We start from the raw sequence: 22,490 nt of genomic DNA, 5'->3' as shown, positions 1-22,490 counted from the left end.
TATTGTGTCATTACTTCAAAATTGCCACAAGGAGTTCATGAGTTCCATTGTTGTTTGTTTGAAGTTGTCTGAGAATGCTGTTTTTTCAGTCAGTGAGCTTGGTGTTGCTTGGTTCTTTGATATAATTGTTGTGTTTGTTTCTAGTTCATTCTAGCGGTGTTCTGTTGAGGGGTTTTTGTTGTGTTCTGGAGAGGTTTGGTTTTTGCGTCTTTTGTATGTGTTTTTCTATTCAAGGTGATGTATGCCTTTAACTTTTTCAAGAGTTTTAATGAAATGAGCTAAATTATATATAAAAAAAAGGTCTAATTGACTAGTAAAGTTTAAGAAGTTTAAACAAGCTCATATAGATACGTTCAGATTACTTCATTTAGCAAAAATAAATTTTCACCCACTCACAAAATAAGATCTCTAATAAGTTTGGGTAAGGTGTTATAAAGACTAATAAAGTCTAATGAAGTCAGATAAGCAAAAATAACTTGAAAAGATAGGGTCATATATGTTTACTGATATTAATTATTTTTTCGTATTTTCAATACCCTAATATTCTTAGCTTTTTTTTAAGGTAAGGAGAAGGCGCTCTAATCGGACCGAAACCTCGCTCAGGTCAATCCGGCCCGGGTTTGCAGGCAAGTCCCCTTGGATGTAGGGGGGATATGGTAAGGGAAAATCCCCACCTCAAACGTGCCTCTAGTGGGGTTTAATCCCCAAACTCAAGGTTGTGAGACACAAACCAAACCACTAGACCAAGTAATACTTGGTCACTAAGATTTTTAGCTGAGTTGTTGTTTTTACTCCTTTTTTAATTTAAACACTTTCTATACAGTCCTCCTTTTTTAATTCTCTCTTTGTCTGAATTAATAGTATGTCTTCTCTCATATTGCAACTAATATAATACATAGGAAGTAATCCCTCCATTTCTAAACTATATTTACATTTCTCTTTTCATAATAAGCAATGTTTTATGGCAAAAGTTAGTGGGAGAAATGAAAAAGATTAGCAGGTTAAGAGGAGAGAAACAATTATCAATTAAGCATGTAAGTAATAAAAAAGAAGCTATTTAGTATGCCTTAGACCATCATATCCCAAAATAGAAAAAAGAAGGAAAAAATTATAAAATGTATCAAAAACAAAATTAAGTTAAAAAATTAACATCAATAATCTAATTATCCAACTATTCATTACCTTCTTATATAAATCCCAACTAATGTGTAACTCATAATAATCCCAACATTATGAGTTAATTCCTTTCTTAAAACACTTCTTAGTGACTTACAACCTTTATTATCAGTTAAGTTATGTGTTTCTAAAAAGAAACATATTTACGCCTACTTCTTTCTTTGACCATTGGAACCACCACCACCATCAATTCTCTGCCCATACTCCATACTACCACCAAATCTCCTACGAATTAACTTGACTGCAACAACTCCTATGCGCTTAACTGTCGCCAACACACCGATCAACATTAGTCGTACTCTTGCACTCCGCTACACATGTTTTTTCTAACCGACCCCTCATTGTTTTGGCTTTGAGACCATAAAATGATCACAAGTAGCCTTACCTTGAAAAAGGAAGTGAAGTGGAGTCGAAGTCACCAGTTAATTCAGACTTTACAGTTTAGATGCTCAAACAATACAAAGTTAGAAACCAAGATTGTAAGTCAAGAAGACCAGGGAAAGAGAAATAAGGAGAAAGAATGTGGGAAGTAGAAAAGAAAAAAAAATCCACCCCGACCCTTTTCACTCAAATATCTAAAAATCATACGAGAACAAAACCCAACACCACATCTCTTCTTAGTAATGATTTTCCCATTTTTCACTTCTGTTACTTTCAACTTATCTCCTCAAATTCTCAATTTTTTTTTACTTTATAGGGTTTTTTTTTCTTCAATTTCTTAAATTGAGAGAAATAAAATTGAATTAAAAAACAAAGACATATTTGAGATTTATCCAACTACATCATCAACATTAATAGCAACTTCATGAATCTCTAAATGTAATGGTGGCTCTCATGGATGAAATTGAAGGAAAGGATTTAATGATGTGGTTGACAACTGGGTGTCCCATCATATGGAAGGTGTTACTCTAGGAGAACACTACAAGAGGGAGATTGTAGTGGGACTTCTTATAAAAAATCTTCGACTATAATTGTAGACTTAAGAATTTTAATTTAAAAGCAATAGGAAGTTGAAGTGTCCAAGAGAGATTTAGCAGGAAACTCCTTATCTCAATTCAAGGAGAAAAACCTAGATCCAATAGGGATTTTCAATGCTTTCACTATAATACAGGAACACCTAGTTACACAATCTATCATAGACTCCTCAGATCAAGTTCCACTAGGAACTTAATTAACTACCCTACAATAATAACTCTATCACTATGCTACTCTCTCTCTCTCTCTCTCTCTCTCTCTCTCTCTCTCTCTCTTTGACTACACGACTTACTCAAAGTCTTACAAGAGTTCCAACAACTCTTTTCCCGAAATACAACTCTGATGAAAGAAGAACTCTAATATTTATTCCCTCCGTCCCATTATATAGTTCCCGTTTTATTTTAGGCACAGGAATCAAGGAAATAATTATTCTTATGTACTTGCATTGAGAGGAGTTGTCTTTTTTGGAATTATTGTCATAAAAAAATGAAAAAGAATTAGAACATTAAATGAGTGTGCATGTGAAAAGAGGAGAGAGAGGGAGGGAGAAAGAGAGTAAAAAATGCTTTTTGTTATACCCAACCAATGAGAGCTGAGTAACATTAAATGAGGGTGTCAAAAGCCCATATGAAAAGGTGAAGAGAGAGAGTACAAAGTGATGTAAAAAAATGAAAATAAGAGAAATGAGAACATTTTTGGACACCCAAAATGGAATAGAGGAACTATAAAATGGGACGGATGGAGTATAACTTTAAGTAAAGTACTAGTAACTTGAAACTCACTATGAAACTTATGGATTTTCTCAACATTTTAGCTCAAGAACGTTTTTTTTTTTTTTGGAAAATATCAGTTGTTATGTCTCAAAGTGGAATACTCCTCTCTATTTATAAAGGAGGTGAAATATCACAAATGAGCATTGTTCCAAGCCTTTCTCCACTAACTGACTTCGTGCCTTAATTTTAGGCAATAAGTTAGTTAGTCGAGTTTTGTTTGGGGAACACTCACCCACAATCCCTACTAAAGTCACTAAAAAATCTGTTAGATATTTTTAAGGGAACGTGTGATATTCTTGCTTAGCACATAACTAATTTTTCTATATAAAATATTTCTCTTTTTATTTGTTAAAACTAGATTTTTATTTCCATAAGTTTGTACGAGTTCCTTTTTTTCTTAATTATATTAACACTTATAAACGCTTATATGATTCTTAAATTTAACTATTAGGGTGCGTTTGGTTGGGGGCTTCAAGAAAGGGTAAGGGAATCAAAGCTCTTGATTCCATTTGTTGATGATTGTTTGGCCATTTTAATCATTCTCTTTATCCCCTTCTCCCAAAGTCCTCTACATTAATTGCCCACCCCCCTAGAGTTTCACTTACCCTTTCTCTTCTATACTTCATGATCACCTTAACCAATCATTGACCACCACACTACCACATGAACCCACCATCCTAGCAGCCAGAATCACCACATCACCACCTTAACTCACCACCCTCATCATTGGAACCACCACATCACCACCTAAACCACCACACTGCCACCTGTACCAACTAGAAAGCATTCCCCCCAACAATCTAACCGCCGAAATCTCCTCACCACCCACAACCACCACAAATTTCCACCTAAACCTGTAATGGAAAAGAACCACCCAACCTAAAAAAAACCCACTACCCTGTTATTAGCCACACCCACCCCCCTTGAAAACCATCTAACCCACTCGAAAAAACCTCATCCACCCCCACAACTGCCACGAAAGAGGGGAGGTAGGGAGAATGCCAGCATCGAACATGACAACAACCACTACACACCCAACTACAAAAACAACTCCATAATTGATTATGGCTTTAGATGGTCAGATTCGGCCATAAAAACTTCATTTCTAAAGTTTTTATGGTCAAATTTTGACCTTTAAAACCTCAAATATGGTCTTTAATGGTGGTCAAGAAAGAAGGGAGGACTGTGATGGGTGACAGTGAGATGGCGACGAGGTGGGGAGTGCTGCATGGTGTTGATTGGCGACGTAAGAGGAAGGCGTTGATCGGTGGGAAAGATGGCAACGATGAGGGGTGGGGGTGGTGGTGGTGGTATTTGGGAGAAAAAGAGGGGGTGGGGGGATGTGAGGAAAGTAGTGGGCGGAGGGAGATGAGTTTCAAACCAAACGACATTCTTTAACAAAGGGTTTTCTTTTCCTTTCTCCTTGTTTCTCTTTCTTAAACCCTTTTTCTTTTCCCTTCACGAATCAAATGCCCCCTTAATTTAGTCTCATGTCTTCACCTCTTGAAACTTCATCTATGATGCTTCTTACCAAGTTCCTGCTCAGGAACTATAGCTTTTCTTCAAGGAACTTTGACATAAATATACGATTGCTGATTCTTGAACATTCCTTGTATTCCATTTTGACTTTACTTCATATGTTAGACTATAATCAAGGCCCTTTGCTGCAAACTCCAGCTCAGGAACTCAGCTTCTCTCGACTCTTTTCCAACTCAAGAACTTATAGCAAACATACTAAAATGAACCCATTAGAGTATTTGTTATGTTGTCATCATCAAAATACCAAGGGGCAACAGAAGGGACTAGATTTCGATAATAGAAAAGGCAATGGAAAAACATGGTGGACTAGTGTAGTGTTTGGTGGCTGGGAAAGGAGGAGGCGGGTATAGCTAAGTTTGGGGAGGAAAGAGAGTAAAAAATAATGGAAAAAGGGGGAGCCAATAAGCAAATGACATATTGTCATTATTGCTTGTTTAACATGTTAATAATATTGTAACACTATTATGGGAATGGGTTATTAGTTAGTATTATTTTGAATTGAACGTTAATTGGAATTAATGTAAAAGGTTATAATAGTAGAAATTACTGTTGTTACTTTTCTTTTTTGTAAAACAGAAGTACTTCTCGTTTTTTTGACAATTTGGAGTAAAAAAACCTTGGTTTTCTCCGAATATGTCTGTCAACGTATAACTTTTATCATTAATATCTTACTTCCTTATAAGTAGAGCTGGCAATTAATCATGGGTAAGTGAAATATCAACCACCTAATCCAAATATACAGGTAAAAACCCACAATGAGATGGGTGAACACAGGTGGCGGGTGGAATGGGTGGCTGGGTCAAAGATTGATGAGATTATTATTGGTATTAAATCTTAATATGTATTTAGAATTGACAATTGCTATTTAATCGCTTTACTATTGATCAAAGGTTAAATTTTTCATATATATATTTTTAAAAATTGTAAAGTATACAAACTATTTTTTCTGGCATTATTCATTTCCCACTTCCCTTTTTGCAGTTGATGGATGGGGTGAATATGGATACAACTTTTGATGGGTGATGGATGGTGTGGATGAGGATTTGGTTCGTGGGTGATGGGGAGGTTAAGGTCCACCCAACCCATCTCCTACCCATTACCAACCCTACTTATAAATAAAAATTGTAATAAGTTGATATTATGAAAGTATATGTCGAAATGAATCTAAGAAGATCCCACATAACTTTTTTTATGTTAAACTCACAAGACATTGTCAAATGGGAGTTGGTTAAAATATGAAATTTAAATTAGTTTAAGTATTTTAAAAAGGAGGAAATATTATCTAAAATAAAATAAGGAAACGAGAGATGCTAAGGCAATTTTTTTTATAGGAATAAGGCAATTTTAAAAACTTGCTAACTACTGTTGTGTATAGAGTGCTCTGAAATTTTGGAGGGAAAAAAAATTCGTCCCTTGGTTGTATATTTAGTTCTGGTTATATATTTAGTTCTTGTTGTAACTGAAATTGAATAAAATATGTTCTGAAATTTTGGAGCGAAAAAGACTTCCAAGTTCCAGCAAAATTTCTGCTAGCTTTCAATGTGTGGGCCAACTCTCCTTTTTGATGCCTTATATTCCAACTTTTTCCCAAGTAACTAGTCCCCTGATTTTTCCCTTATTATTGGCTCTACACAGTGGGCCACCACCAATTTTTTTATCTTTGCAAAAAAGCAAATGTAACAACATGTTGCTACATTTTGACCATTGGCACTATCCATTTAGTAACTTTGACTATGGCTATGTTTAGTTCACCTGAAATTTTCTGATCTGAACTTATCTGATTTGATTTTAACTTATTTTTTCTGATCTGATCTGATCTGATCTGAACTGATTTATAAGATCTTATCTTTTATAAAATATATTATTACTATTATATTATTACTTTGTAATTCATTATTATACAATACATTATAAGATCTTATTTATAGTATTACTATTATTATCATTTTATTTCTATCACAACTTTTACACAACTTTTATTATTAATAATAATAATAATAATAATTATTATTATTATCATTATTATAATAACAACAATAATAATTATAATAATAATAATTATTATTACTAATAATAATTATATAACCCAAGTCATTAATTTATAAGAGCACTTATAAAATGTTTCACACTTTTCCTTAAAAAAAATGTTTCATACTTGAGAAGTCGGCATACTCAACTCTTTTTTTTCATATAAAATAAAATAAGATATACATGGATGGTAATAGTATTGTAACTAGGATTTTCCCTTTCCCCCCTAGTTATTGTTCGGAACAACTACTTTCGGATTGTAATATGTTTAACATTATTAGGTAATGAATGAAATGCCATGTTTACCAAAAAAAAAAAAAAACAACTATGACTGCACAAGAAAGAAATGGATAGCGTGTAACTTCAAATAGCTAGAGAGATTTTGGAATTCGGTAGGAAGAGGTATATCGGATCTAAATTTATAATTTGTATCTCGCACTTATCTTATTTTGAAATGTAATCCAAATTTAGTAGTTTCGTTGTCATGAATTTGAGCTATCATATTATATACATTTCTTATTTTTGCGCCAATCTTATGTTTTTAACCCGTGGCTTTTAATTTTCTATTATTTAATAACAACAAAATAACTTAAAATAATGATAACAATGACATTTATAATGATAACACCGAGATTAATAATAATTACTAATATTAATAATTAATAAGTACAACAACAATAATAATAATCCTTTTGAACGAATGTACTAGTAAATAATAGTATTGATAGTAATAATGAATTTTTAAATATAAGCATGATCTGATCTGAACTTATCTGATCTGATCTGAACTTATTTTTTTTTATCCGATCTGATCTGATTAGATCTGAAATAAGCAAAAATAAGGTGAACTGAACATATCCTATCTTTTAGTTGATATACATAAGAAAAACCATAGTCATGTTGGATCTAATCTGATTCATCCCAATTTCTATTTTCTACATATATAATTTTTATATTTTTTTCATATATATAACTCCAGATATTGATATTTGAAATTACATCTCGTAAAATATGAAAAAGTAAATGTAGCAATATTTTTGGAATAGAGAGAGTATTTTATAAAGGAAGAAAATTGGTCAAAGTATATGGGGTCCGCTCTAGGGTTTCTTCCATCAATCAAAATCCAAAAAGGTTGTCACTCTAAAGTCTCAACAAAACAAAAGCACTTGAAAAGAAGCACCAAAATAGAGGTCACATGTTGGTCGGAAGAGTGAAAAATATCAACATTACTGAATACTGAATAGTGCTGTCTAATCGAGACAGCCAAGAGAGTGATGACTCCTTTCGTTTCCAATGTGAAGCCAAAGCCAACATGGCCAACCATAGGGCCATTAGCCATGGGCCGTACCATAAATGGCTCACTACGAGGCTTTCATCAATCTAGTCCTACCTAAATCCTGTATATCGACAAATTTTCACTTATATGATCTTTGACTTTTTCTTTGATGTCATGCAGGAATAGAATTTCAGTTGAAAAATACAGTATATCTTAGCTTGTCTAGGGTTACCAATTTACCATAGGCTACATGGGAAAGGTGGTGAACTATAACCACATGTTGGTGCAGCAGGACATGAACATCTTGTTCAATATTAACACATGAACAATTAAATAGGAGTATGTATGAATTGCCAACTGAATTAGCAATTTTCAAATTATTATAACAGTGTAACTCTTGCATTATTTCATTTTTGACCATAATATTTAAGTAGTATATAAAATCAAATTATGGTATATAAGATGTATACAAATTTAAACTCAATGTATATTTTTAACATATCATTCTTTTACTATTAGTATCATCTAATAATTAGAGAAATTAATGATAAAAGTTGTGCATTGACCATTAATAATGTTGCAATTAATATCGAATGGAGAAAATAGTAATTATGTATCAACACGTCATACTTCATATAATATGGATACCGTCTTTTACAGGATGGATCGCACAAAGACATGGATTAAGGTTAGCCTTAATTTTGTCCAACATGTTCGATAGAAAAGTTATAAAGAACTAGAAGGGATGCCTTACTCACCTTCCTAACGTCAATCAAGTTCTTTAATGACTAATGACCATTAAAAAGCCTTTGCTTTTATTTTTACTAATTAACTTTTATTACAACAAACTTGACTTTACTTTTTAGAAGTACATTTGAATATTGGCTTTTTTATAAGCTTTAATTCAGAAGGATAAAGAAGTCAAAAATATGTATAACATCACAAGATATACTAGTCTTTGTATTTAAATAAGTGACAAGTTTCTTCCCTAATGTGAGAGTTTTTTGGAAGAAAGTGTGTCACTTATTTAGATATGAAGAAAGTAATTCAAATGATTAGCTCACTATCATTTAACATGTGTTCCCTTTAACTAATTTTAACATATTTCAGAATATAAAAATCTTGGTGAAATTCAAATAAGTGTGATTCACAAACGACATAAGTTTAAATAAGTTCAGAATATTTCTTAAGTCAAATTCAACCAAATAAAGTATGTTTTTAATTGTAAAAGGGGTGAGAGACAATTTTATAAAAAAAAATCTTGTTTTGCCGACAATATTTTTGTTATAAGTGCAAAAGTTTTATCCGTGTTACCAAGACAGACGTTCAATTGAATAGTTAATAAGCAAAATTAAACGATAATTAAGTGGGAGCTCATCAATGATAGATTTCACCTTTTAAAAAATTGGGTGTTCGATTTTCATTACTTCTAACTTCAAAATTGACTATATTGTAGTTATTAATTTTCATTTGGGTTAATGCTTGGTAACCCATTTTGATTGGGGTCTTTTGATAGTGAAAATGGATCCTCTAATATCATTCCATTTCTTATGAGATGTGCCTTATGGAGGGAAGAATTCAAAATCACAACGTTCTTATACTTCAACTGGATCAATTTACTTATTTCACACAATTCTTCTGAAATTTAGCCCATCAAATCCCTAAATAAAAGAAATAACCAAGTACTTTTTTTATAAAAAAATATTCAATATAAATTGCACCAGTAAATACCTTGTACCCTCTTTCTTCCTTAAAAGACTTTTCAGATGTTCCTTCTAAAGTCAAATCTATAAACTTATCCTCATATTTATATCATTCAATTTCTTATAGGAGGTGCCTTCTAAGATTTGAAAGAATCCAATAAGAGCATTTCAGTAATCTAAGTTGGGACTAATTTAGAGTCAAGTTGGTAACGAATTTTTACTTTAGTACTAAGTAATAGAGTCAATTTGGTACAAATCTACTTAATACGAACTTATTATTGGAGTAGCCAAAGGACTCCGGCAATTAAATGCCAAAAATAGTCACATTCTCGTTGGTGGCAGCAAAATATTGCATTTCAAGGTAGTCCAATGATACATGTGTGATTGTGATGGAGCCTTAACTGATCAGAAATTCACTTGATATTGGGAACTAGAATTCGATATCATGTGCTTCAAACAAGGATTGAAAAATAAAATGAACATTGTTATGAATTACGACAAGGTGTATGAAAGAATGAGCATATTGCGTTGTTGATTAGAAGCACCAACAACCACGAGGATTTACCATTTTCATGGCACTCTTTCTGCTCTATGAGGATTTACCTTTTGTCACACTTAGGGCCTGTTCTCCCCAGCTTATTTTCAGTTCAGTTCAGTTCAGTTCAGCTCTTCACATATCACTATTCATTTCAGTTCAGTTCAGTTCAATTCAATTCAGTTCAGTTTAGTTCAGTTCAATTCATTTCAATTCAGTTCAATTCAATTCAATTCAGTTCAGTTCAGCTGTTTTATGCCGACGAGAACATGCCCTTATTAAATGTCCCATCATTTTTAAAAATAAATAGAATTCCAAATTAACAAAAATACATTTATAAAGTTTAGGATAAAAAGAGATAGAGTTTCATTTATAATGAAAAACTTTAGAATAGTAAATCAATTATGATACTATGATTGTTGTAGCATTGGAAAGTATTTTTAAAATACTTTAGAACAAGATCAATTTATAGTATCTTTGAACTCTATATTAAAGTAATGTATATATAGAAATATTTACTATAGTATCATATATATTTAAGTAGTATACGAAGTCGCACATTTGACATCCTTATTAGACGCCATTTGTTACATTCATTAAGTGTCATGACATTATTTTTAAAGATAAATAAAGTTCTTAATTAATTAAAAAACATATATAGAGTTCAGAAAAAGAAGAACTAGAGTCTAGCTTGGTTTACAACAAATTTTTTTTATTGTAAATCGATTATAACTTTAAATATATATTTCAAAAAATTATAGTTTTTGTACCATCACAAAAGTAATTAAACTTTAGAACAAGGTTTAGTTACTCCCTGAGTACCTTATTGATGTTCCTAATTTGACTTTACACATTTGTCAATATGCATATCTAACTTTAAACATCTGTAGTTACATATTTTTAAAAATTGTAAAAATTTATTATTATCAAAGTACTAATTGGGACAAATCAAACACGACTCCTCATGACTGTATTTTTTCTTATATATCGAAACAAAATTTAGAAGATTTTGTGCTATTCCAAATAGTGCAAAGACTCCAACTAAGTACATCAACGAGGAAAAAAGAGAGTATAATATTTTTAAACTATATATTATAGTAGTGTATAAGAAAAAAATATTTTGATACACGAGGTCGTAACATTTGACTATCTTATTAGATGTCACTTGTTGCGTTTATTAAGTGTCATGTCATTACTCTTAAAGACAAATAAAGTTTCAAATTAATAATAAATACATATATAGAGTTTCGAATAAGAAAAAATGACTTAAGTTTTAAATGAAAAATAGAGTATGAAATTTTCACATTAATTATCACGTAATTATGCCATGTCATTATTTTTAAAAATAAAGTATGTATAAATAAAAATACATATCTATAGTTTTAAATTGTGAAAATTTAGGGTTTGATTTTGAATAAAAAAAACTGAAAAGATACAATAAAAATTAGAATAATACAAACTTTTTGCCCGTTCTCTCGCAGTAATACAAACTTTCGATTATTTTTAAATAATACAAACTTTTGCCCTAATTTAGCAGGTCACTAGACAGGTGTCATTATCTTATTGGTTGATTTTTTAATTTCTTATTTCAATTAGATAGAGAAAAGAGCCAACATTTTCCTTTTTTTTCTTTCTTGTGTTGGTCCCCTCCACTCTTTTTCTCCCTCCCTACCCCCACCACACCCTCCAACCAGTTCGTCTACATAACAATCACATGGACTGTTGTTGAAGTAACGGAGCTTGCGTGGTCTGCCGCCGAACTCGCACTACAACAACCACAAATCCGAACAATCCGCCGCCGATGTATGTTCATAAAAACTTTAATTTTTGTTGCTGGGTTTGTTTGATTTGTGATTGTGATTGATGATTTTGGGAAGAAATTCATTGGGTTTGATGTGGGTTGTGATTTAATTTCAGTATCGTGATTTAATTTCACATGTGATTGGTGATTTGGTATGATTGCCCTCATGATGTATGTTGTTAACTTTGATTAGTCTTTATGGGTTTGTTTGATTTGTGAATGCAATTAGTGATTTTAGAGAAACAATTGAGTTTTATGTGGGTTGTGATTTAATTTAAGTCTTGTAATTTTTATAGGGAAACGAATATTTAGGGATACGAAGACTGATTCCGTGTGATGACAAACAATTTCTTAGTCCCTCCCCCAAATTCTTCTAATTATTCTTAGGGTTGAATTTAAGGAGAGAGAAGGAGCTCGAGTGAAGAAGAGAGTGGAAAAAGGAGAGAGAATTTGTTCCGGGTGGTGTTTCAGGGGTAATTTCAGGGCTGGTGGGATCAGGGGTGGTTCAGGTGTGGTTTAGGGTGGATCAGGGGTGGTTACATGTGGTGTTTCAGAGCTGGTGGGATCAGGGGTGGTTCAGGTGCCTTCGGTGTTACAAGTGGGGTTACGGGTGGTGTTTGAGGTGGCTGGGGGTGGCTTTGGGATTCCGGGTTGCTTGCTATGGTGGTCGTGGGGGTGGGGGTGGTTTCTTGGTGGGAGGGGCTGGTGGTTAGGGGTGGCTCAGCTGGTAGTGGGGGGAGAGGAGAGAGAAAAAGATTTAACTTGTTTTACATGTTAAAGGTCACATTGACCTATGAGAGGAATTTTGGGCAAAAGTTTGTATTATTTGAAAATAATCAAAAGTTTGTATTATTGTGAGAGAACGGGAATAAAGTATATATTATTCTAGTTAAAAAATCCTAAAAATTAAGAATAAATTGTGCTACATAATTCGAAAAAATACAATTTTCATACCATTGGAAAGTGCTTATAACCTATAAAAATAATATGTAGGGAAAATTCTCATACCCTTGAAATTTGACGTAATTTCCAAATTACCCTCACATTTAGGAATTCCTCAGATACTCCTGAGGTTTGTGTTTGAGTCTAAAATACCCTTACTAATGACGGCTGGTTAACATTGTTAATTTTTTCCTCTCACTATGCACCTCGCCGTTGCACCTCCAAAGCACCGTTGGTACCCTGCTGCAGCTCGCTCCCTGCTTGAAGTCTTCTTGTTTCTCTCCGGCAATGCTTGCTTCCTCCTTCTTCTTTCTCTCTCCCCCTGCTTGCCTAGTTGTTATCCAGCTCGCACTGGAGCTCCACCAACTCGCGTCGCCCGTCGTCAGCCGCCTCAGCCTCGCTGCCCAGCTCGGAGGACAGCCACCCAATTCTCCCCACCCTTTACCGCCTATCTGCACAATCTTCTGTCGTTTGGATTTAACGAATTTGCCCCGCCATCTTGGCTTTGAACTGATTTTTGTGCAACAATTGTTTGTAGATTAAGGGGATCAATTAAGTTTTATAAAATCCAAAAATTGTGGGAAGGATTTTTGAATTAATTTAACAAATTAAATATGACATTATCTTGTCAATTTAACGAACTACTCGAAAATTCAAGAAAAATAATAATGGAGGATGGTGGGAGGAGAGAGAGAAAAATTTGAGGTTTAGTATGTCGCAAATGGAGGATGGTGGGAGGAGAGAGAAAGCTTGGAGGTTCATCAATGGAGGATGGTGGGAGGTTAGGGTTCCGTCCATAGTAAGGGTATTTTAGACCCAAACACAAGCCTCAGGGGTATCTAAGGAATTCTCCATATGTGAGGGGTAATTTGGAAATTATGTCAAACCTCAGGAGTACCTGACGAATTTTCCCTAATATATTTTTAGTTTTCAATCTTTAGGTTGAATAATATAACAATAGAAAAGTTATAAGAAGAGTATAAATTTCATATAATACGAAGTATCATATAAATTATTATAAGTTACATAATGAATTATTTACACAACCCATAAATATTATAATATGCATTATAACAAGAGTAAAACCATTAGAAAGGTGAACCATAGTATGAATAAGAGTATATTACTTCCGTTATACGACTGTAATAGTAAGACATAATTTAACTACCAAATATATTAGGGTAACATGCTTTATCCTCAAATATTTGAATTAAATAATAAAAAAAATCAGTTGGCTGGTCAATCTTAGAGATCTTATCGGCCAATCTTAATTAGGACCAACCACTTTTAGGATCAATTCTTTCTATATCCTAATCCGTGAAAGATACGGCTTTGTCCCCGCCGTTAGAGCGGGGGATATTTCACAGTACCGTGAATTCGACACAGAAAAAGGGCTACTTCTTTGGTTTTGAGTAAAGGTCTTCATACCCAATATCTCAATAACACCTTTGTCTAAAGCTTCGAATGAGACTTCATACCCGAAACGCAAGAGCTCGTTTAGTAGAAAGCAAGTAGAGTGCTGAGCGATTTTGTTTGGGTTGCTTTATTTCTGCCCCCGCCCCCCCTCTCGAGACTACAAGGTCAGCCACCAATCGGTCTAGGATTCCTCTTTTTTTTTGCTATCTACGAACGTCAAAATATGTGATGTGGTGGCGGGCTAAGCCAGTAAAAGAAAGAAGATTGGCTTCAGATTAAGAGAATAATAAAATAGAATTGTAATGGTTAAGATGATAGAAAATAAGCAGAGTTTAGATTTATTGAATTACCTCATAATTTATAATCCCAACTAAAACAACTTTGTTATTTCAATGTCAATCTGTAATATTTTGTTCATGAAAACGTCTCAAATAGATCAGAAAAAGGAAAGGTTAGATAACACAACAAAATGGAAGAAATATCTAATTTAATATTAACATATGAAAATAATTTTACCACATAATAATTAACCCGTGCATCACCACGTAGGAGTGTCATGTCATTATTTTGAGAATAGTATGCTACTCAAGATTATGAGAGCATAAATCCCACAACATAGGATTGCCATGTTAACTTTTTATATAATAGAGTTCTACCTAGATTTAAATGCATATAAAAAGTTTTTGATAAGGGAAAATTATAGTTTGGTTTTGAATAAACAACCTAATTATTATATTATGTAAATTGAATATAACTTTTGCTACATAACTTGGATTATTATTACTTTGCACCATTAGAGAATGCTTGAAATATGCTTCGAAAAAGATCCATTTACAATATGGTTTTACAACTTCTCAAAAATATATTCATTAACATGAACAGTAATGTATTTTTTAGTATAGTTCTACAACTTCTCAAAAATATATTTAATAATAGCTACTCCGTTTCCTAAAGATCTTCCTTGTTACTGTTCCTACAGATACCAAGGAGGATCCATTTGTGTGGGGTGTAAAGTGGGTAAAGTAGGAGAGAGAAATTAAAGGGGTTAAGATAAATAAACAAATAAAAGGGGTCAAAGTAGGAGAGAGAAAGGGAGTAGAATTGAATTAATAATGTAATGGTGGGCCATTATGATAGGGACATGAGAGGGTAAAAAGGAGAAAAAAATTCCAAATAAGGAATAAAGTAAAAGAGGGAAGATCTTTTGGAAACGCACTTAAACGGAAAGAGAGGAGATCTTTAGGAAACAGAGGGAGTATATGAATAGTGTACTATATATATGTGATTATATCAATTTGAACATTAAGTGTAATTTATAGGATTAGACAAATTATTTTTCAAAATCTTAGCCTTACTAAGCTTAACCAAAACAAATAAGTATTACAACATAAAGAAAACTTTGTTTTACAACAAACATAAAGTTCTATAGCGAAAATTAGAGTTTGATTTTAGAAAACAACCTTATTATTTTAGAAAATAACCTTAGGATATTACATAGAGTGCCGCCTAAGCATGCTACATTAATTTTTTTTAGAAATAGAGTTTTAAGTGGTGGTTTGGTATACAATAAATTATGTAGGCAATAGAAATTCACATGATTTTTTAAATTGCGTAGTTGTTTGGTTGACTGGTAATGGGGAAAATGGAGGCAATGAATTTTTTGAAAATTGACATTCTCACAAAATATGGGAATTTATTCACCCAGCCCCCCTTACACCAGTGGAAGAAAACAACAAGGGTTGCGGTGAAAAATGCCCTAAAGGCTACGTTTTTGGCACTCAGGCCTTGTCGTAGCAGTCCTTCAGCAAAAATGAAGGGTTGCATCTTAGGCTCAAAACCGCAGCTCTTCCAATTTTACAAAGGGCTTCGGTTAATGGTCAAAACCACATCTCTTAATAATCCAATTTTTAATTATTTTGCATTTTTTGAGTACTAAATATACATGATAGAACAATTACTTTTATTATTATTAATCCAAAAATTTGAAACTAATAAATCTCACATTATTATTGTTACTAAACAACAGAAAAGAATAGAAAATTAAAGAACAAGAAAAGAACAAAATTTCGAACATTTTAATTGTTACTCCAAACAACATCATACAACAAGAGGAGATGATTAAAAATGACAAAAACTAATAAATCTCGAACCAACAACTAATAAATCGCGAACCAAAATGACAAAAACTAATAAATCTCGAACCAAAATGAACCAAAAACCAACTACAATCACGAACCAACAATGGCGATAAGTCTAATAAATCTCGAACCCTAGATTTGGATGCAGTGAAGACGACAACAAGAGGCGATAAGTTGTTGTGCTGGTGTTGTGCCCGACGAGAGGCGAGTGGTGTAGTGGCGTGTGTGACTGTTTGTGCCCAAATGCCGACAAAATTTGTGAGAGGAGATACGAGAGACGAAGGAGGAGAAGGGCTGTGAAGATTTATGGTGATGGTGTGAAGATTTGTGGTGGTGGTGTGAAGATTTGTGAGTGGAAACCTCCGAGAATGAGAGAGGAGATCTGACAGCTACCCCAAACGAATGAGATAGAGGGAGAGGCGGTTAGAGTGAGGAGAGAGAAAGATGAGAGAAAATCAACGCTCAAATGAAGATTTATTTGTGCTAGGTTTTCATTTGGGCGCTCAATATGAGCCCATCAGCCCCCGCATGATAATTAATTATACAGGGTTGCGGGTTGGCCCAAAACCGCCCTTTAGTACGTATAGGGCTGCGGTTTTTGGCTGACCGTAACCCTTCATTAAAAGGGTTGCGCTTTTTTCACTGACCGCAATCCTTCGTATTATTAAGGGCTTCGTTTTTCAAAAATGCAGCCCTTGCTTTTTTTCACAGGTCATTCAAAATTCTCACATCAATTCATGGTAATTACGAATTTCTTGATGTTAGCCAAATACATTAGCCAATTTCCTAAGAATTACAAAAGGGAAATGACTTCCTAGGAAACGGAACTCCCCATACGAATTAAATTCATATGTATATCAAAAGACCACTAGATATATATAAGGAAAAATTGACAATAATGGTCTGAACTTTGGGCGATAATTTTCATAAGGTTTGAACTATTGATTAACTTGTGTAGGTCCCAACTTTAGGGAGTTCTAACTTTTAGCAGGCCTAGGTGACTTAAAACTGACAATTGTTTTTAAAATCTGTCCTAATTCCTACTTTCTTCTCTCAATTAACCTTTCTGGTGTGATCCAAGCTTTATAAATTATGACCTATTGAACCAGTTTCAAGTCACTAAGGCCTGTTAAAAGTTAAGACCCCATAAAATTGGGACTTACCCAGATTAATCAATAGTTCATACCTTTTAAAAATTATCATCCAAAGTTGAGACCTCTATTGTCAATTTTTCCTATACATAAATACATATAAGGAGATTGGATAAATAAAGATTAGAGTTTGGTTTTGAATCAACAACCTAAATTAGTATATTATGTAAATTAAACATAAAATTTTTGCTATATAAATCGGAATATTACAATTTTTATATTATTGGATAGTGCTTAGAATATGATTTAAAATAAGATCAATTTATAATATATATATATAGTTCTACAACTTATAATAAAATATATATATTTAAATGAATAATAGATAGAACAAGCAAAAGTTTGTGTTCGTGTCATGTTCATGATCATGTCATATATAAACGGGTTGAAAGCCTCATGACACTAATCCAACCCATTTAATAAACATGCCGTGTTGACCCCTTTAATTAAATATGTTGAGATATCTGAACACAAAATCACTTTTTTTGGTGTCATGTTTGTGTCTTGTTAAGCTACTTTTTGGCCGGTAATATTAAACCAGTGTTTAATTAATATCCTACATTTTTGTAGCAATTGTGCTAAACAGGTTCAAGTGTGTCATCTTTGTATTGAAAACCTCAACACTAACCTATCCCATAACCCATTTAGTAAGACGTGTCATGTCATGTCATATTGACCCTTGGAAACCCTCAACACTAACCCAATTTTTTTTGGTATCCCTTCTTGTCGTGTTGTCATGTCTTCAATTTTTGGCAGCTCTAATAATAAATTTATAATTTATCTATATTTTAGTTACATATAAAAATAATTAGAAGAATATCTTCCTATATGTGATTATAGCCTTTGAGTAGTATAATATAACAAAATATGTCTTCGAAAATCATATGTTAAAGAATAATTTATATATAGATAAACTGAGTTATATAAAGATAAAAATTATATATCTATTATTCAGTATAGTGAAAACTTAAATTTTGATTTTGTCTAAAGAACCTGAAAATATTATAATAAATTAGGCATAACTTTGCTGCATAATTGAAAAAATATATAACTTTTACACCACTGCAACTTGCTTACAACTATAAAATTAAAAGAATTTAGATGAATGTTTTATTTTCAACCCATGCATGAGATTATATTATAATAAAGAAATTATAAGAAGAGTATGAATTTAATATAGTAAGAAGTATTACATGAAATATGGTAAGAACAAGAGCTTAGAAATTATTAAGAGAAAAATAGATTTTAGTTTTTGGTAAATTATCTAAAAATCAATAATACAATTGAGTATTATAACTTTTGCTACATACTAAATAATCAAATAGAGCTTGAGATATGCATTAAAATAATAATTTGTTATAAATATAATTGTATTGCTATAGTAAATTCATGATTAGTTGTCTCTCAATATATAATCTTATTTATATCACACAACTAATGACATGAATATAATTATACCATATATAAAGATAATCCTGCATCATACGGGTTTCAAAGACTAGTTAAAACTTCATCCATAATTTTTTTAGTTTGCTCACTTGTAATATTGACATAATTTACGTCGGAGATAATCTTCAAAATTCTTTTAAGTATATAAGAAGAATATAGTCATTTGAGGTCTTGTTTGATTCATCTATGAGTACTTTATTAATATTCAATCTTCGTAATACTAATATGTAATGAAAGATATTTAAGGTCAAAAAGTGTATTGGCAAACGCGCATAGTCAATACAGGCAAACCAAAAAAAAAATTGACAATTATTTTTGGTGCCTAAAATTGATAAGATAGAGAAATTAGAATTTTTTCCTTCAATAATGCCAAAAAGGGGATTAATTCCCAAAATGTGCCACAAAAAATTTTATTTCCCTGCGTACCGTCCACGTAGGACGGCACGCGAAAAAAAGTTTTTTTTTTGTTTTAACGGAGGTAAACCGCTACTCGAGTAGCGGTTTACTTCAAACAAAACCGCTACTCCGAGTAGCGGTTCATTCACATAAACCGCTACTCAGAGTAGCGGTTTTAGAATGAAACCGCTACTCGAGTAGCGGTTTTTCCCTCGGGTAAACCGCTACTCCAGATAGCGGTTCATTCATTAAAACCGCTACTCGAGTAGCGGTTTTGTACCCTTACACAAAACTGCATTTTCCACATAACTGGCCAACTGCCAGAAAGCCAAAAAAATTCCAGCAATCCCAAACAACATCCAACCTGCAATTCCAGCAATTCCAAACAATTATCCAACCTCCAATTTCAACATTATCCAACCTGCAATTCCAGCAATTCCAAACAATTATCCAACCTCCAATTTCAACATTATCCAACCTGAATTCCAGCACCAAATTCCATTCAAAACACCAAATATAAGCCACACATTGATCACTCATCACCAAGTTCATACACATTCAAATGTATGTAAAAAAATTTTAGTTACAAGTTAGAGTGAGAAAATAATGTTAACTAACTACATAAACAATAAATGAAACTTCTAAAACCCTCTCTTCTTCTTTTGTGAAGGTGTAGATGAGCTAGGTGTGGCTCATGAGTCTCTGCAATGGCATCAAGAGAAGGGGGAGTAGTGTCAGAACGTCGTCGATAGGCCCTCTGAGTGACTGGAGGTGAAAGCAAAGCTGTCGTGGTAGATATATGGGCAGCAGACGTAGAAGATGTAGAAGTCGATGTATATCCAGCAGAAGTAGGCACGCCCTGTACGATGTGGCCATGTCCAGCTCGGCCAACAGCATCAACACACAGTCCCCTCATAGTCTGCAATGTCTGCGCATACAAGTCACGCACCATATCTGGAGGCAATGACTCAGAAGCCTCTAGTACAGTACCGCACCTATGAGCAATATCAGATAAAGTATGTGCCTGAATAGAAAGAAAAAATACATATTATATAGTTGTATAAATAAATAAAAGTGCAACTAAAAATCAGTGAACTTACCAGTACTATATCTGCAGACGCAGGCTGATAATGTGTAGAAGGTGGTCGCCTCGATGGATTCGTCAGGCGTAACCTCGTGATGCGACGAAACCATATCATATACTCGTCAAAGGCATGAGTACGACCACTAAAAGGAGTGCCCTGAACTATGTGTCCCTCGCGCTCATCCCAATGTGCAATGTAAGGTCGATGTCTGAGCGGATAGTTCTTGTTCTTCGACCTCCGATCTATGGCATGAAGGGTTGTGCTCGTATCAGAAGGTGCGGGAATCGTCTGCTCGAATCCAAACTGGCGCATAACTCGACCAGGGAAACGGAACTCTACAATGTCGAAACAGATACAGGTATGCAAGGGTCGCACTACCCGAACTATATGTCCCTGATACGTCGAGATCAGCTAAAAGTGGGAGATAAAGAATCTGGACTGCATCTCCACTCTTGTCGGCAAAAAGAATGGACCCCATCAATGCAAGAATGTAAGCCCGGGCAAATCGCTTACAGTCACCTCATCAGCATCATTCGGCAACAAGAAAAAATGTTGCCGAAGCCATGTCAATCTCAAAGACGAACCCTGGAGAACTTTGGGCTCGTTCTCCGGTGTGTTGGGCCAAATCCCTAACAACTCGAAAACTAATGCAGCCCAGTTACCCTCGCCTCGACCAGTAACAGGTGCCCCGTGCACTCTAAGTCCAAGGATAACAGCGACATCCTCCAAAGTAATCGTCGCCTCCCCAACAGTCAAATGAAATGTATGGGTCTCCTGCCTCCATCGCTCCACTAATGCCGTCAGAAGTGGTCTATCAATCTCCAAACCTCCCCCTACCAAACGATGTATGCCGAGAAAACCAGCACGCTCGACATACCGAAGAACCCTCTCGTGAATCTCCCAGTCAAGATAGAGACTGTGATGATGCAACCGACACGATAGTACCGTGTCCGCTACTCCCCTCCAGACATCCTCACTCCGATGCTGGTCCTGGAGGGTGAGAACGCTGCGATCAGTGGGGCCGGGAAAGATGGACTGCGCCATCAGACCTAATAAGAAAAAAAAAATATATACCGGTTAGTAACACAATGAGACTATGAAAATAATATAAATTTTTGAAATTTAACAAATATGAAAACATTTACCCAGATGTTCCTTCACCGTTCTTATTAGGACATCTTTGCTTATTGTGTCCTGAAACCTTACAAATGCTACATCTATATTTGCCAGACCTATCAGCTGCATCCATTTCATTTTGTATTCGAGTGGACCGTGGACGTCCAGCTCCACGTTTTAGCCTCTCATCAGCTATAATTCTCGGACCATCATATGGAGAACAATTATGCATATCAGGCACAGGCTTGAAAAAGGACATATAAGTAGATCGATACGAGCTAGTCAGAAATGAAGCGTCCACAAAACCACTATATGACAAGCTCCGGTGACGACATACCGCAAGGACATGAGAACACGGCAACTTATATATTATGACTTTCTCACATGTACATGTCTTCTGCATTAAGTTAACCGTGTGTTTCTTTCCACCTTTCCCTGCAATACGGTCTCCACAACCAGTAGTGACCTCAAATAGCCCTCGTTCATAATCAAACACAATCACCTCATGAGCACCTGCCTTCTCCATGTTCTTTTCAATGAGGTTCGCCTTCGGGCTATAATCATGGCCTTCCTCAAGTCTTTTTCTACCTAATTCTCTCCTTGTAGCAAAATAAGAATTGACACGATAAAATGTCATTCTTACCAAAGCAGTGATCGGTAGACATCTTGCCCTTTTAGGACACCATTAAACACTTCAGACATGTTGGTGGTTTGCACACCATATCTACACCCACCATCATGATGTAGAGACCATAGATGAAGGGGAATGTCCAACAGATATCTAGCTGCCTCGACATTAATGGAGCCAATTCGATCCATATAGTACAAAAACTTCCTTTTCTGCCTAGCATATGCAGCTTTTCCGAATAGTTCTTGATGGCAGCATTCTTATACTTCGAATTCAAGTTCGAAGCAAGATGACGCACACAAAAGCGGTGATGTGCATATGGTTCCTCCCATCCACTACCAGGCTCATTCATAGCTGCAAGGA

At 34.2% G+C, this 22,490-nt stretch overlaps 1 protein-coding gene across 1 annotated transcript; it reads right to left on the bottom strand.

Moving 5' to 3' along the window:
- Positions 1-1,325: 1,325 nt before the first annotated feature.
- Positions 1,326-21,928, bottom strand: LOC125496405 (serine/threonine-protein phosphatase 7 long form homolog). The gene is made up of 6 exons (XM_048641856.2): positions 21,529-21,928; positions 20,897-21,432; positions 20,399-20,776; positions 19,947-20,322; positions 19,579-19,662; positions 1,326-1,441 (listed from the first exon to the last, which is right to left on the bottom strand). The coding sequence occupies exons 1-6, from the start codon at positions 21,635-21,637 to the stop codon at positions 1,326-1,328; spliced, it is 1,599 nt and encodes a 532-aa protein (XP_048497813.2). The 5' UTR covers positions 21,638-21,928.
- Positions 21,929-22,490: the final 562 nt, after the last annotated feature.

The sequence above is a fragment of the Beta vulgaris genome, chromosome 4 (genome assembly GCF_026745355.1).
Source record: "Beta vulgaris subsp. vulgaris cultivar EL10 chromosome 4, EL10.2, whole genome shotgun sequence".
Lineage (NCBI taxonomy): Eukaryota > Viridiplantae > Streptophyta > Magnoliopsida > Caryophyllales > Amaranthaceae > Beta > Beta vulgaris.
This window is presented reverse-complemented; position numbering and strand designations above follow the sequence as displayed.

What these genes read in the sequence shown, in the direction of transcription:
- LOC125496405 (XM_048641856.2), bottom strand. Translation starts at nt 21,637, where the DNA reads ATGAAATGGATGCAGCTGATAGGTCTGGCAAATATAGATGTAGCATTT. An exon ending in AACGGTGAAGGAACATCTGG is followed by an intron (nt 21,433 to 21,528) that starts GTAAATGTTTTC and finishes TTTTCTTATTAG; the next exon opens with GTCTGATGGCGCAGTCCATC. An exon ending in AAATGCAGTTTTGTGTAAGG is followed by an intron (nt 1,442 to 19,578) that starts GTACAAAACCGC and finishes TGTTGGCGACAG; the next exon opens with TTAAGCGCATAGGAGTTGTT.